Genomic DNA, 13,752 nt, shown 5'->3' on the forward strand with positions numbered 1-13,752 from the left:
GTGCCTAATCAAACATCACTACAGGAGAACAGACTGTCTCTCAGGAGAATGGCTGTTTCCTATCCCCCACTGTATTTTGTTTACCCTGTTTGATAGCTCCCCCTTTTGAAAGACAGCAGCACAGCAAACAACATGATTATCGAGTATTGTGTGCTTAAAGAAACAGATGACAAGGACAAAGAGACAGTTGCTCCCGTAGCTACGTCGGAAATCCCGACGAATACATTCCCGGTCGGGATTGCTGGGGACCGGAGGATCGTGTGCATCATCCCAAACGAGATGCAACTGACACACTCCTGTTGGGACGTGGGGATTTGAATTGTTCCGCTGAGTTTAAACAACAGATTGGCAAACACAGGGACGCCAGCGCTTTTGCTGCGGGCGGGAAACGTATAAGCGTGCGTTTCCGCCAGCATATGTGAGGGAGCAATAGGGTGGAGTCACGGCTCTGGAAATGCCACTCAACTGAGAAGCAATCTTATCTGGCAGTTGCAGGCAGTTCTCCTTTGCCTTCCATCCTCTTCAGCCCCCTCCATCCCTCTGTTTTTGTCCTGGACCTCGGTGCATTCGCTCATTCGCCATTCCGAGTGGAAACCTTCTTGAATCTATCACAATTAGAACACGTGTTTTAGTTGTTGTTGTTGTTTTTGCAAGGAACGCAGCATAAGGCCAATTCATTCGTTTTATCTTATGAGTAAAGAACGCTTGGGCAATAAAGGCACAAAAGAAGCGGAGCAGCGTAGTGAACTCTCTCAGGACTGAAGCTAAATGAATGCTTTCCCTGACGACAGCACAAGTTTGTCAACCGTTGGTCGTTTTGTTTCTGGTGAATGCAAATGTGTGTGAAATGAGCGTGTTTACAGCATACAAGTCATTTATGGTTAGGATGGCCTTTGTCGATTATGTCCCCACCACTTTATTAAATGTGACCCTGGACAAAACCAGTCATAAATCGCACAGGTATATTTGTAGCCAAAAAGCCAAAAATGACATTGCATGGGTCAAAATGATCAATTTTTCTTTTATGCCAAAAATCATTAGGATGTTAAGTAAAGATCCTGTTCCATGAAAATATTTTGTACATTTTCTACTGTAAATATATCAAAACTTACTTTTTAATTAGTAATATGCATTGCTTAGAACGTAATTTGGACAACTTCAAAGCTGATTTGCACCCTCAGATTTCAGATTTCTTTTTTTGCATCTTGGCCAAATATTGCCCTATCATAACAAACCATACGTCAATGGAATGCTTATTTATTCAGCTTTCAGGTGATATAAATCTCAATTTCAAAAAATGTACCCTTATGACTGGTTTTGTGGTTCAGGGTCACAAATAGGTCAGATATTCTTTATATACTATTATAGTATTAATTAGATTTTACGTTTTCAGTTTTCATTTCATGTTTATATTTTAGTATTATTATGCCCTTTTTTTAGTTTTTGTAAATATTTAATTTAACTTTTTTCAGGTTTAGCTTTAGTGATTTCAGGCTACAGTAAACTTGCCAATTTTTTTCATTTAATAATTCGATTTTATGTCAGCTTTATTTTAATGAACAAATGATTTTAACGGTTTTAGTTTGTGTTAGTTACAGGAATACAGTAGTCAACATTCAAAGTGGATCAAAACCTTTCATCAAAGTTGTCCTAAAACCAAAACAATACCCGTTCTTGTCTTTGGACAACTTTGATGAACTTTTCTGATCTACTTCAAATATTGACTACTGTAGATCACCCAAAAAGAAAGTTGGTAATCAAACATTTGCTGGTCCCCATTGACTTCAATTTTTTTTTCCCTCTCCATACTATGGTTATCACCATTTTTCAAAATATCTTTTTATGTTGCACATAAGAAAGAAACTAATAAAGGTTTGCAACTACTTGAGAGTGCGGTAATAATAACAGAATTTCCATCTTTTTAACAATAACAACACTGGTAGAAATTGATATTTAAAGTATTACATTATACTAAACGTTAGTATCGTTTATTTTATATTTTATTTTTTACTTACTCTCCTACAAACATTCTACAAACGGTTTATCACAAATTATTCAAAGGTCATGTTTAATTTTTCATATATTTTCATTTTTAAAGTCCATGTAAAGCAATGCTAAATGTGTGTTCTGAGTTTGTCACACCACAGAAAAATGTATTATTTACCACCCAGCCAAATTTGAATGATTACAAATGGCAAGTAAATAAAATAAGTCAGCAGAATCTTGATAAAATAAGCAGTATTCTCTGCTCTCAAATGCTGGGGGCATGAAACTGCGCTGAAACCACGCCACCTCTCTCAACTGACAAATACTGCTACAACCTGATTGGATGACAGAGCTGTTTTGTAAATGATCGCAACCAGGTGATAACGCGTTTACGTGTTGAAGGCATAGCTAGCTAGCAAACTGTAGGCTGTTGTAACTAACGATAATGACCGTAACTCGCGATTGAGCGGGTGAACCATGGATGGTAAAGCACTCTAGTTATTATGTGTTAAGGACGGGCCCAAGCTCAGCGGCTCCAGTGTGTCATCGAGACTTGATTTCAGCCCCGCCCACAAAAATCCTGAACACAAACATGGTGAAAAACTGTTTAACTCCATAATTCATAACTACATAGTTCACAGTCTTTTTTGTAACAAGTTTTCGGCAGTAGATTTCTAACATTTAGAAACAATTCTTTGAATCGCCTTTACACTGACTTTATAATTAACTATATTATATGTAATATATTTATTTTATTTAATAGTGTTAACCCATTTCTACCTACAAATTTGACGCCCAAGATTTAAAGTATTCTTGCGAATGTAAATGTGTGTACCTGAAGTGTATGCCATCCCATTAGAGGTGAGAAAAATGCAATAAACTGAGTTCCGTCGATACTAAATGTACAAGGGAGAAACACATTGCTCTTAGGAAAACAAATGGACCATTACACCAGCATTTTATGACCAGGACAGTGACTAGTTAGAGAGGTGAATCCATAAACCTTACACAAAAGTCCGATGTGTTAGGAATACATCTCACTGATGGCGTTTCCAGATATGAGGTAGTTCTGAATGCATTCCATTGCAAAACAGAATCTCCTTTATTACCAGGCAGAGGGTTGCATGCATATTGCGTTGTATCTATAAAAGCGTCTGTTTTGTCTAATGTGGGCCACTGTTTGTGTTTGTCAGATGATTTGTTTGGAATGGTTATATCTTACAATTGTCTATTGAATCGTTTTTGAGAACATCTGAGGAAAAATACCGCTCATTGCGATGTCATAATGTATTTCAAATAGACAATTTGATTTGTTTTTCGAACTTTTCCTGTAACTGACAAAGCTACTGAACTCCGACCTTCAAAAGAATTACATCTTTTGCCTTTTCCCCTTCGCACAAAGACTTAGACTCTGCTAGTTATTATTTACGATGGATAAATTTATGGAATAATTTCTCCGAGGAAGGTTATTCGGTTCCTCAAGGTGAAAATGGATACGTTTAACACTTAATGAATCTGGCCTGGCCCTCTTCCTCATATATCAGCATGTTATTAAGGCATTTTAAAATCCCATTATGGTGTTTCTCCTTGAACAAGTCATGCTTTTATGGGATTGGCCTGTCTTTAAAACTGACCTTTTTCAGTTTGCTTCCCCCCCCACAATTGGACAGTAAAAGAAAATATGTTGAGGAGAAAGACAAAATGTTGATCCTGTCGTCTTTCAAACATTTCCCTGGCTCTCGAGTTGGCGTCGACGTGAGACGAAAGTTGCTGCGGCATTCAAAAAGGCTTAATTTCAGGTTACAGATGGCTGGGGAGTCTGCAAAGGGCACTTCGCGAATTTGGGTAATCTTGTCGCAAATCTCCGCACAGCTCTTGGCTCTTTTTCATGCAAACTGGGCCTGCTGTGTTGCTATTAGCAGTTTGTTTTGGATCGATAGAAAGCCCCCATTGGAATACGATGCTGGGGAATGGATGTTATAGTGTAAAGTAGGCCTTTAGGACAGGATCTGTCCTGTTTTTCAACAATTAAAGAAAGTAGTCTTGAATGTACCCGTAACTTTGAAACTTTATATTAATCAGCAACATTATCACAAGTTAGAAAGGACATAAAATATTAATAAGTCACTTTATAAAGTTGCTGTACTGCTCTGATAGTCCACACTTATGGTATTCCTTCCTACATTACATCCCCAGGTAGGAATAAATGGGAGAATAGAAAAACCCTTTGAACATCCTTTGATCCTGGAGCAAAATCCGTTTGAATCCTTGAACGACGGGCTAAAGAAGGAAAACAAACAAACAAAAATATATGTATTTTTTCTTTCTGTTTCGCTCAAGTTTGTGGAATAAGAACCAGTCAAACTTCAACCTTTACAGGGATAATGGGAAAAAATTGTTGAGCGAAATGCGGAGCACAAAAACTGTGATGACAGAGGCATCTAATCCAACAAATGCCATTCTTATCAGGCTTTAGTAGATTACCGTGAGCCTTCTACCCACAGAATCCCTCCTTGCCAGACACTCTCCACAGCCTAAGGGGCAGGGATCAATAGGGCTTCATTGATCTCTCTCTCTCTCTCTCTCTCTCTCTCTCTCTCTCTGTCGCGACTGCCTCCACTTTAATTGTTGTTGCATTTCACTTCCTCCTTGCCACCATCGCTACAGACTGTAACCAAGCGAGCACTGCAAAGCAAACACAAAAAAGCTTGCTGATGAGACCAGAGATTTTTTGAGGGGAGATGGACTTTAAAGGATTAGTTGAGTTCCAGAATAAAAATGTCCTGATAATTTACTCACCCTCTTGTCATCCAATATGTTCATATCTTTCTTTCTTCAGTTAAAAAGAACTTAAGATTTTTGAGGAAAACATTCCAGGATATTTTCTATATAGTGGATTTCAGTGGTGGCCAACAGGTTGAAGGTCCAAAATGCAGTTTCAAAGGGCTTTACATGATCCCAGCTGAGGAATAAGGGTCTTCTCTAGCGAAACAATTGGCCATTTTCGATTGAAACTGCAATTTCGACCTTCAACCCGTTGATCCCTCTGAAGTCCACTATATGGAGAAAAATCCTTGAATGTTTTCCTCAAAAAAATAAGTTTCTTTTCGATTGAGGAAAGAAAGACATTTGATTTGGTGAAGCGTAACTCTGGCTCAAAGTTTTAGAGATTTCAGTCTTTACCTATGTAAGTAGATTGGAGCTATACCTACAGTAGCTGTTTGGAGCATTAGCAGTATGGTTTCTGAGTGAACTGAATCATGGGTGCCTTTAGGGTTTTGCCTGGAGGTATGTTCAGAAACCTGGCTATGTCCCCATATGCCCTGGTGCTGATTGAATGCTTAAATAAAATAGTAGTCAATGCAAACACAGGATAGTTCAGATGGGATATTTCAGAGTAGCTGTGCAGCGCGTCAAAAATAGAAACAAGGTACAAGTAAACCAAAATCATGATGGTACAAATCACCACGTTTGTGTTTTGTATGTTTAAGAGCCATGTGCCAGGCAATCCGACATGTGGATCTTTGCATTTGATCGGAATTTTGGATTTTTTGTGATAGTTTGAGGCTGTTGGATTATTGTGTGACAGTGGTTGCCTGTGCCTGAACTAACCCCTTGTCTTGTCTGCACTGTTTTTCTTCTTCCAGATGACTCGCCCCATCCAGGTGAAGCCAGCTGACAGCGAGAGCCGTGGAGGTAGTTGTCTAGTTCTTTTTTTTCTTGATGTATCTTTTGTGAACTTTACTCTCCTTTCTCCCCACTGAAAACTGGCAACCAGTGTTCGTTGTGTTTTGGATGCTGGTACCCAATATAAGGTTTTGGTATACTTGGTATAGACTCTTTTCATTATTTAGTTCAGCAAGGATCATGTTCCACCTGCTAAATCACCATAATTTTGCATGGGGTCTTTTCAGCAGGGGTTTACTCACCTACCTTCCTATCTTCACAATTCTCTTTCTGACTCTCCGTCTATCTGATGGATGCCCAGATTATTCATTTTAATTAAGGAGGCCATGGTGCTAGTGAACGGAAGGGAAGTGGCTTCTGCTGCCTGTCTAACCTCGCCCCCCCCCCCTGCCAAACCCATTAACGGCACGCTGTAAATTAAAAAGTAATTAGCTTAGATATTGAAACGGGAGCCCCAGACCCCCATGACTCGATGTCTGGTCAAATCAAGGGGCATATTGTAAACAAAAGGTGTAAATGCCATAGGGATAGATGTTGGGGGGAAGGTAGAGTGAGGTTGGCTGAGGATGCACAACTTGCCTAACAATCAATTATATTGCAGGACACTTGCCAAGACCCTTAACTCTGGGTCTCTAGCATGTGAACTGCTGTTTACTGTAAATAGATCCGTCTATTGGAATCACCTACGCAAACATCCTGTGGTGAAGGATTTATTGAACCTGGAAAGGTGTAAAAGAGAGCAAAACAGGTATTTTTCTAAATCAGGGTTTGGCAGCTGTTCCACAGAATTTAGTTTCTTCTCTAATCAAACACACCTGAACAAAGTCTTCAGTCTTTGAAAGTCTTTTGAGTCTTACTTGAAAAATTGGTGTGTTTAATTAGATTTGGAACTGAAATCTACAGTGGCCCTCCAAGAGTAGACTTGCCCCTCCTTCATCTAAATCAGGGGTGCCCAAACTCGGTCCTGGAGGGTCGGTGCCCTGCAGAGTTTAGCTCCAACCCCAATTAGACACACCTGAACCAGCTAATCAAGCTCTTACTAGGCACACTAGTAACTTCCCAGCAGGTGTGTTGAGGCAAGTTAGAGCCAAACTCTGCAGGACACTGGCCCTCCAGAACCGAGTTTGGGCACCACTGATATAAACGGACAACTAAGAAGAATATATTCTTTTGTTATTCCAAAGGTACTATAAAAATCAATGACCCTTACTGTCTTTTGTAAAAAAATGCTCCCAATTTGATCACCTGGCAAACATAAGAATCTTTAAGGGAATGAGATAAACCACCAGGCATGGGACAACGAAGTCTCAAAAAGCCTTCCCTGGCAATTTTTGGAAAATGGCGAATGTCAAAGTCCCACATCCAGTGGTCCATCCCAGCAGTAGACAAGCAGGCCTTTGTGGAGGAGATTGATGCCTCATAAAACCCCATTGATTTTGCCATTGTAGAGGTGTGTGTTCGCATTGACTCTGACACTTTGCTGTCTTTGGACTTCCCTGTGAGTGGCCAGCCTTAGCGCTCCCTAGGCACCCATTGGGTTTCCTTGGGTCCCTTATTGCCTTCCTCTCGGTGACCATGTTGGAGATGGAGAGTGTGCTTAGGTCAGGCCCAATAGTTGCACATCATCCTAAATGAACAGCTCAGAGTAGTACCCCAGGAGCAATCCAACACCGTTGTGACTTTAATGGTTGCCGGGGATTTCTTTCCCAAACCTAGGCCAATCCTAGAGTGTCCTGCTTTGACAGACTTGCTACTGCTTTAGGCAAGTTATATACACTAATGCTGCTTCTTCTTCATGGGCACGTCCTCTAGTCCCTAGAGTAGTTGAGGATCCATGCGTTAGGACTTAATTACGTTGCTTTCTCTAATTCCGAGGTGGCACCCAGATGGACACTGGTTATTCTCTCGAGTTCAAGTGGGTTGACTGTTGGGACCCTCAGTGGCTCCAGTTCTAATTATGCTCGTAATCTCATTAAGTGGTTGAAAGGTCACCACACCTGTTCAAAGAAAAACAAAGGAAAGACCTTCTAAACCTCAAGGAACCTTCCCCACAAGGGCTTTCTGTCAGTAGTTATTAAGTCTATACAGCTAATGTGATTAAATTGCTCTTCTAGATGTTTTTTTTTAATCATTTCAATCTGCATACGGTCATGGATTAGAAGGAAGCTCACCTGATTGACATGCTGCCTAGTTAACTTAATATTGTGGGTTATCATTAAACGAACAGTGTGCATTTTTGAATTCATGAGGATGACTTAAGTGGTTGTAACCATTGCCAACAACATGCTTTCGGCTGTGTGCTAATATTCTTTGGGTGGTTCCTGTTCCAAGGCTGTTTTGTTAGCGAAAATTTAAAGGACTTCTGCCCAAGCAAGTGTGTCCATGCTGAGGAGAAAAGGAAGGGAATTTGAAAATAGAAATTAAAGCGTGTTTGATTGACAACTCCCTCTGTACCATCTGAGCCTTTTTATATTAGTCCTCATCTCCAGATAACAGCATGTTTGCCTTATTGAACACTTTTCTATCCTTGCTCTGTTATGCAGCATGTGTCATTAAAAAGAGCTTTGGAGACAGATTGTACACTCACATACACACTCTCTCTCCCTCTCCCCTGGTATCTCCGATATGAAACAGATTGATTTTGCTTCACAGGCAGGCCTGATGACTGGCACAGGCTGGATATAAAGGTGGCTGCTATTGCTTTTTGAAGGGCTGTTCAATGCCTCTCAGAGGCATTTGAGCCCTAACACAGGATAAATCAGCTTTAGTCACTTTGATCTTCTACCCCCACAAAGTCCCACCCCCTTGAGCAGATGCCCCCAACACCAACCATCTTGTCTTTTTTAGTGGAATCATCCCAATGACAGGTTTCATGTCTTAACTTTCCCTCTTAACCTGGAAATAACAGAAGTTCTCCTAGTCAGTACAGTATATGGATTTTCCAAAACTGCATGGTCCATGGAATAGGGCTGCCCCATTAGTCAACGAGAAAAAGCTTGTTCAACCAAAATTTTATTAGCTTATTAGTCCACAGGAAGTGGCGAAGTCACGCAGTCCGTGGCGGACAGATCATTAACGGCTGGTCTATGTGGTAATGGCTGAACAGTAGTGCGGTGCGGTCACTTGCACTTAAAATACTCCGTCATTTTTAGCCATACAGATAAAAGTAATAAATCTTTCGAATCTGTAAAGACACTACGTTTATTTGTGTGCGCTCACAATCGTATCATTACATGTTTAGAATCCTGCCTTACGTTCGGAATTCTAAACCTGTAAGACCTTCACTCATCTTTGGAACACAAATTAAGATATTTTTGATGAAATCCGTTAGCTTTCTGACCCTTCATAGACAGCAATGCAACTACCACATTCAAGACCTAGAAAGGTAGTAAGGGCATTGTTAAAAATAGTCCATGGTCCAATTTATGTCAAACGAAAATTTCACCACAATCTTGTGCTTCAACACATATTGAAAAACATGCACATGCTCAACCTCTCAACTAAAATGGAACAGGTCAATTTTCCCCTCAGCGCCTTGACTAACTGCTAGGTTCCACTTGTGGTTAAGATTTAGCCGCACTTCACCATGCCTGCATTATCTCCAGTCTAAAGGATAGTGGGCACGATTGCATGAATTTGCTCGGATGTGACAGTCAGGGGTAGATGTGGAGTGTGTCAGTGAGTGGGGTGAGCACTGCGGAATAATGAGTTCGTCGGAAGGAACCCTCGTTCAACATGCACAAGCGCTCTAGCTTGCATGCTAAAAGAAGCTGTTGGCGGAATAAGCTTGTAATAAGCAGAAAAGAACGAATACGGCAGAAGTAATTGTAGCTTTTCCTCAGAAAAGAGAAAAGAGGTGTACAGATTACTCCTTTCGATTACACTTGACTGGTCCAAATGTCTGAAAAATATATGCTAATCCTCTTTACACACCAGCATAGGCTAAGTTGCATGTTTTAAAACCCATCCACCTAATATTCTGTGAGTCATCTATATACCTGGACTCAGAATAAAGCTTTGCTTGAAGATATATTCACATGGCGGATGCAATGAAATGTCGTTTCTAACGGAGTATCAACGTTTGCAGTAAGATTACCAGCTACATTTGGCATAACAAAAATAAAGTAGCTCAAGATACAGTGTATCATGGCATCCGCTTCATGGATATATACTTTCAAATGGAGTGTTAAAGGTATAGTTCACCCAAAAATGAAAATTCTGTCAGTAAGTACTCACCCTCATGTCATTCCAAACCTGTAAGACCTTTGTTTGTCTTTGGAACACAAATTAAGATATTTTTGATGAAATCCGAGGACTTTCATCAAAAGCGTTTTAATTTGTGTTTAGAAGGTGAACGAAGGTCTTACCGGTTTGGAACGACATGAGGGTGAGTAATTAATGTCAGAATTTTCACTTTTGGGTAATATCTCTTAAAGTTTGCATTAGCTTTAGTGGCTACATTAACTTAAGGTTTCCAAACGCTGTAGAAGCAATTTGACTTCAATTAACATTTCAAGCTAGCAGGTTCCCAGACAGAGGACGGCAAGTGAAGTAACATCTTTCAACCGCTGATTTTCTCGTCATTCTCAGCCTCAACATGCACGTAATCGCACGCGCAGCGGTCGGGAATTCATTTCAGCCCGTCTGTGCGAGCGGACCACCAAAGGTTACTGTTGAACACAAGAAGTAAAGGTCAGAAATCATGTTTAGTTTTCTTCCAGCTGCGAGGTAATTCCAGCCAGCAGATTGTGTCCCCGCCGAGGCAAGGCAGAGGAGCCTGGCTCAGAAGGGCGAGCAGGCACAAGGTTATCCAGTCAGTACTGCCGCCACAGCCCCTTTGCTGTCACCCCTAATAAGAACTGCTCCCTTATCACTGCTACAATCACCTTGAGAAACAAACTCTTCTTGCTTTTTTCCTTAGCGAAAGGCATGGACAAAGGTGACAGGGTTGCAGCCTGCCATTCTCATAATGGTTTATCTGCTTGTATCAAGCGGGAAGACTGAAGATAGGTTGATGAAACTTGTTTTCCTCTATTTCAGACTAAAGAGTTTGGAAAACACAAGTCAGATTGAATAGCGTGGATGTTGCTATTTGTGTTTTCTCTTTCAAAGACTCTTATCACACCTACCGTTAACCCTTCATAGAATTACTGGTATTGCTTTCAGGTTGGTTTAAGCAACAGTTCACTATGGAAGCCCGTTTCTGCCACTGAATGAAAAATTTAAAAAGGTAATTGCAAGTCACAATTCTGACTTTTTCCCCCACAATTCTGTTTGTATCTGTTAATTCTGACTTTTTTCTAAGAAATGTGAGATATAACCTCACAATAGCAACTTATTAAGTCAGAATTGGAAGATAAAAATTAGCAATGCTGACTTTTTTACAATTCTGAGTTTATATCTCTCAATTCTGACTTTTTTCTCGCAATTCTGAGTTCATATCTTCCAATTGTGACTTTTTCCTAAGAATTGTGAGATAATAATTGGGGTCTGGAGCATTTAACTGTTCATAAGGTATATTGCCCGAGGGAAGAAACTGTTCTCATGTCTGGCTGTCCTGGTATTTTCCTAAGAATTGTGAGATAAAAACGCAACGCAATTCCGACTTTTTCTTCTTGCAAATGTGAGTTTATATCTCGCTATTACGACTTTTTTCTCACGATTTTGACTTTATATCTCACAATTCTGACTTTTTTCTCACAATCTTGCAATTCTCAATTTTTATTCTCGTAATTACGAGTTTATATCTAAATTCTGACATTTTTCCTCAGAGTTGTGTAATACAAACTCCCAATTCTGACTTTTTTCTCAGAATTGTGATTTAAACGTGCAAATTGCAAGTTATAAAATCAGAACTGCGAGATATAAACTCACAGTTTTCAAAAAGAAAGACACAATTGCGAGATATAACCGTGCAATTCTGAGAAAAAAGTCAAAATTTGGAGATAAAAAGTCGCAATTATCTTTTATTTAATTCTTTTATTCATATCGGAAACAGGCTTTTCGAGAAAAAAAAAAGATTCTGTCACAATTACTCACCATCATATGCTCAAACCCATTTTCCCCTATATAACGTAAAATAAATATTAAGAAGAATTTTTAAGCTGCACATTTTTTCATAAATAGTCAGGCCAAATGTGATTGATTGCACTATGCCAAATTTGAAGTCGCACGTTTTAAAATCAGATGGATTCTGATTGGCTGTCAATGTTTTTATTGTTCATCAGCTGGAAAAAAATTCTCAGTTTCTGTTATTGCTGTGATGTGGATAGTCCTATTCTAATAGACTTCGAGCAATTAGTTATAGTTATCATCTCTGGTATGAACATCCCTTTAGTTTGTATTCAAGTTATACGCTTTATCATGAGAATCGAGCCCATGACCTTTGTTTTGTTAGCGCCGTGCTCTACCGTTTGAGCTCTTAGCTGTTTTGGAGCTTGACGGTATCACACCCAATTGACTTTCACTTTATGCAAAAGTGCAGCATAAACCTTTGACTAAACATCTCCTTTAGTGATCTTCGGAATAAAGACAAGTCTACAGGTTGGGAAAGAGATGAGGGTGAGTAAATGCTGACATTACATTGATTTTGTGTTATTTCAGCCACATCGTACTGCATCTGTTGCATATGATTGTTCTTACATGTATACTCAGTATTACTGGGCGGCTGTTGCTAAGTGGGCCAATGTAGTGGCTGATTGCATGGGCTCTGAAGCGGGCTCTCGAGGTGTTCTGATTGGTCGGACAGGTCAAAAAGAGCGGAGCCAAATCACTGCAATCACCAGGCTGCTGCCTCTCTCAGCACTAATGACAGTCCTTCATATGCAGCCATCTCATTAAAGCTATCATGTTCTCCAGTGCCACACACACACAATACGTCCATCATATTCAGGACACACGAGGACATATTTCATTTTACATGTGCGAGCCACACACGCCACAAAAAAAACTGTCAGTCTCACCTTCTTACACATGAAGGACAAGATAAATTTGTAGATCTACTTTATACACACACACACATATTTACTTGGCTTCTATAGGTGGACATACTGTTTTTTTAAGAAAAAGTTAAATAATTATACATTCAATAATTATTCATTTGAATAGAATTTTAAATAGTTTACAATCCGTTTTCAAGCGAGGATGTTCCAAGAGGGAGGTTGTGTCACTTTTAGATAACGTCTAATATTTTCTATGCCCTAACAATATACTTTTATATTTTCATTAAAGCATATTTATAAGGTTTATTATACAATTTTTCTCATGGGTACAGTTGGCTTTGCCTCATATTCATTTTACAATCCTTGTGGTTGCATTTGAGCCCCACAGTGTGCAATATAACAGAAACGTGTAATATAACAGACACAGTAATGCCGATACACACACGAGTTCACACAGGTCAGGGTAGCACGTTGGAGTGTCCGAAAAGCCCAGATGGGGCGGGCCAGAGCCGGGCGCTGTGCAGGGAGAGCAGCTCCTTTAGCAGATGGGAGGAGATTACGACAGACTACATCCAGAACTGCTTTGAGACCCAGCTCATCCTAACACACTGGCTGCGAGTCTTACATCACACACGCAGACACACTTTTTGGCAGGCCTGAAAATACCTCAAGGTTTTTCTGTGGCAAGTGAGCAAACTCAGCCTGATGAATATTACATGGAAAATCCAAGGATGGATTACAGCACAAGCATCCTTAGACATAATACAAGTCAGAATTCAGATTTAGTTGGCGTGTTGCTTTTATAAACCCTAGTTTTTTCTGTATTTGCCTTGAATTTGCACTCTGTTTTCACCTGTTTTCTTGTACCTTTGAATGATGTCACACTTTATACAAACTAGGCAATATACTGAATATTACGTTGCTTTCCCACCATGTCGTAATTATGAGATTCTAACTTGTTAAAAGCACTCACATCCTCGTCACTGATGAACTAAGACCTGTATCACCTGACCACCAAAGGTAGAGCCTATTTTAGCGTTGATAGTGTTGTTATCGAACCACGTAATTCTGAGTCTGAGGATGTAAACAACACTGAGGTGAACGTCACGTGTTGACGTCTTGAAATTACGGTAATTAC

At 39.9% G+C, this 13,752-nt stretch overlaps 1 protein-coding gene across 14 annotated transcripts in view; it reads left to right on the forward strand.

Moving 5' to 3' along the window:
• celf5a (cugbp, Elav-like family member 5a) overlaps positions 1–13,752 on the forward strand; it is a 281,579-nt gene that overhangs the window by 156,818 nt on the left and 111,009 nt on the right. For all 14 annotated transcript variants that reach the window (XM_051094407.1, XM_051094404.1, XM_051094405.1 and 11 more), the window contains exon 3: positions 5,634–5,682. In XM_051094407.1, coding sequence (XP_050950364.1) covers positions 5,634–5,682 — 49 coding nt within the window. The remainder of the gene's footprint in view (positions 1–5,633; positions 5,683–13,752) is intronic.

The sequence above is a fragment of the Labeo rohita genome, chromosome 22 (genome assembly GCF_022985175.1).
Source record: "Labeo rohita strain BAU-BD-2019 chromosome 22, IGBB_LRoh.1.0, whole genome shotgun sequence".
NCBI lineage: Eukaryota > Metazoa > Chordata > Actinopteri > Cypriniformes > Cyprinidae > Labeo > Labeo rohita.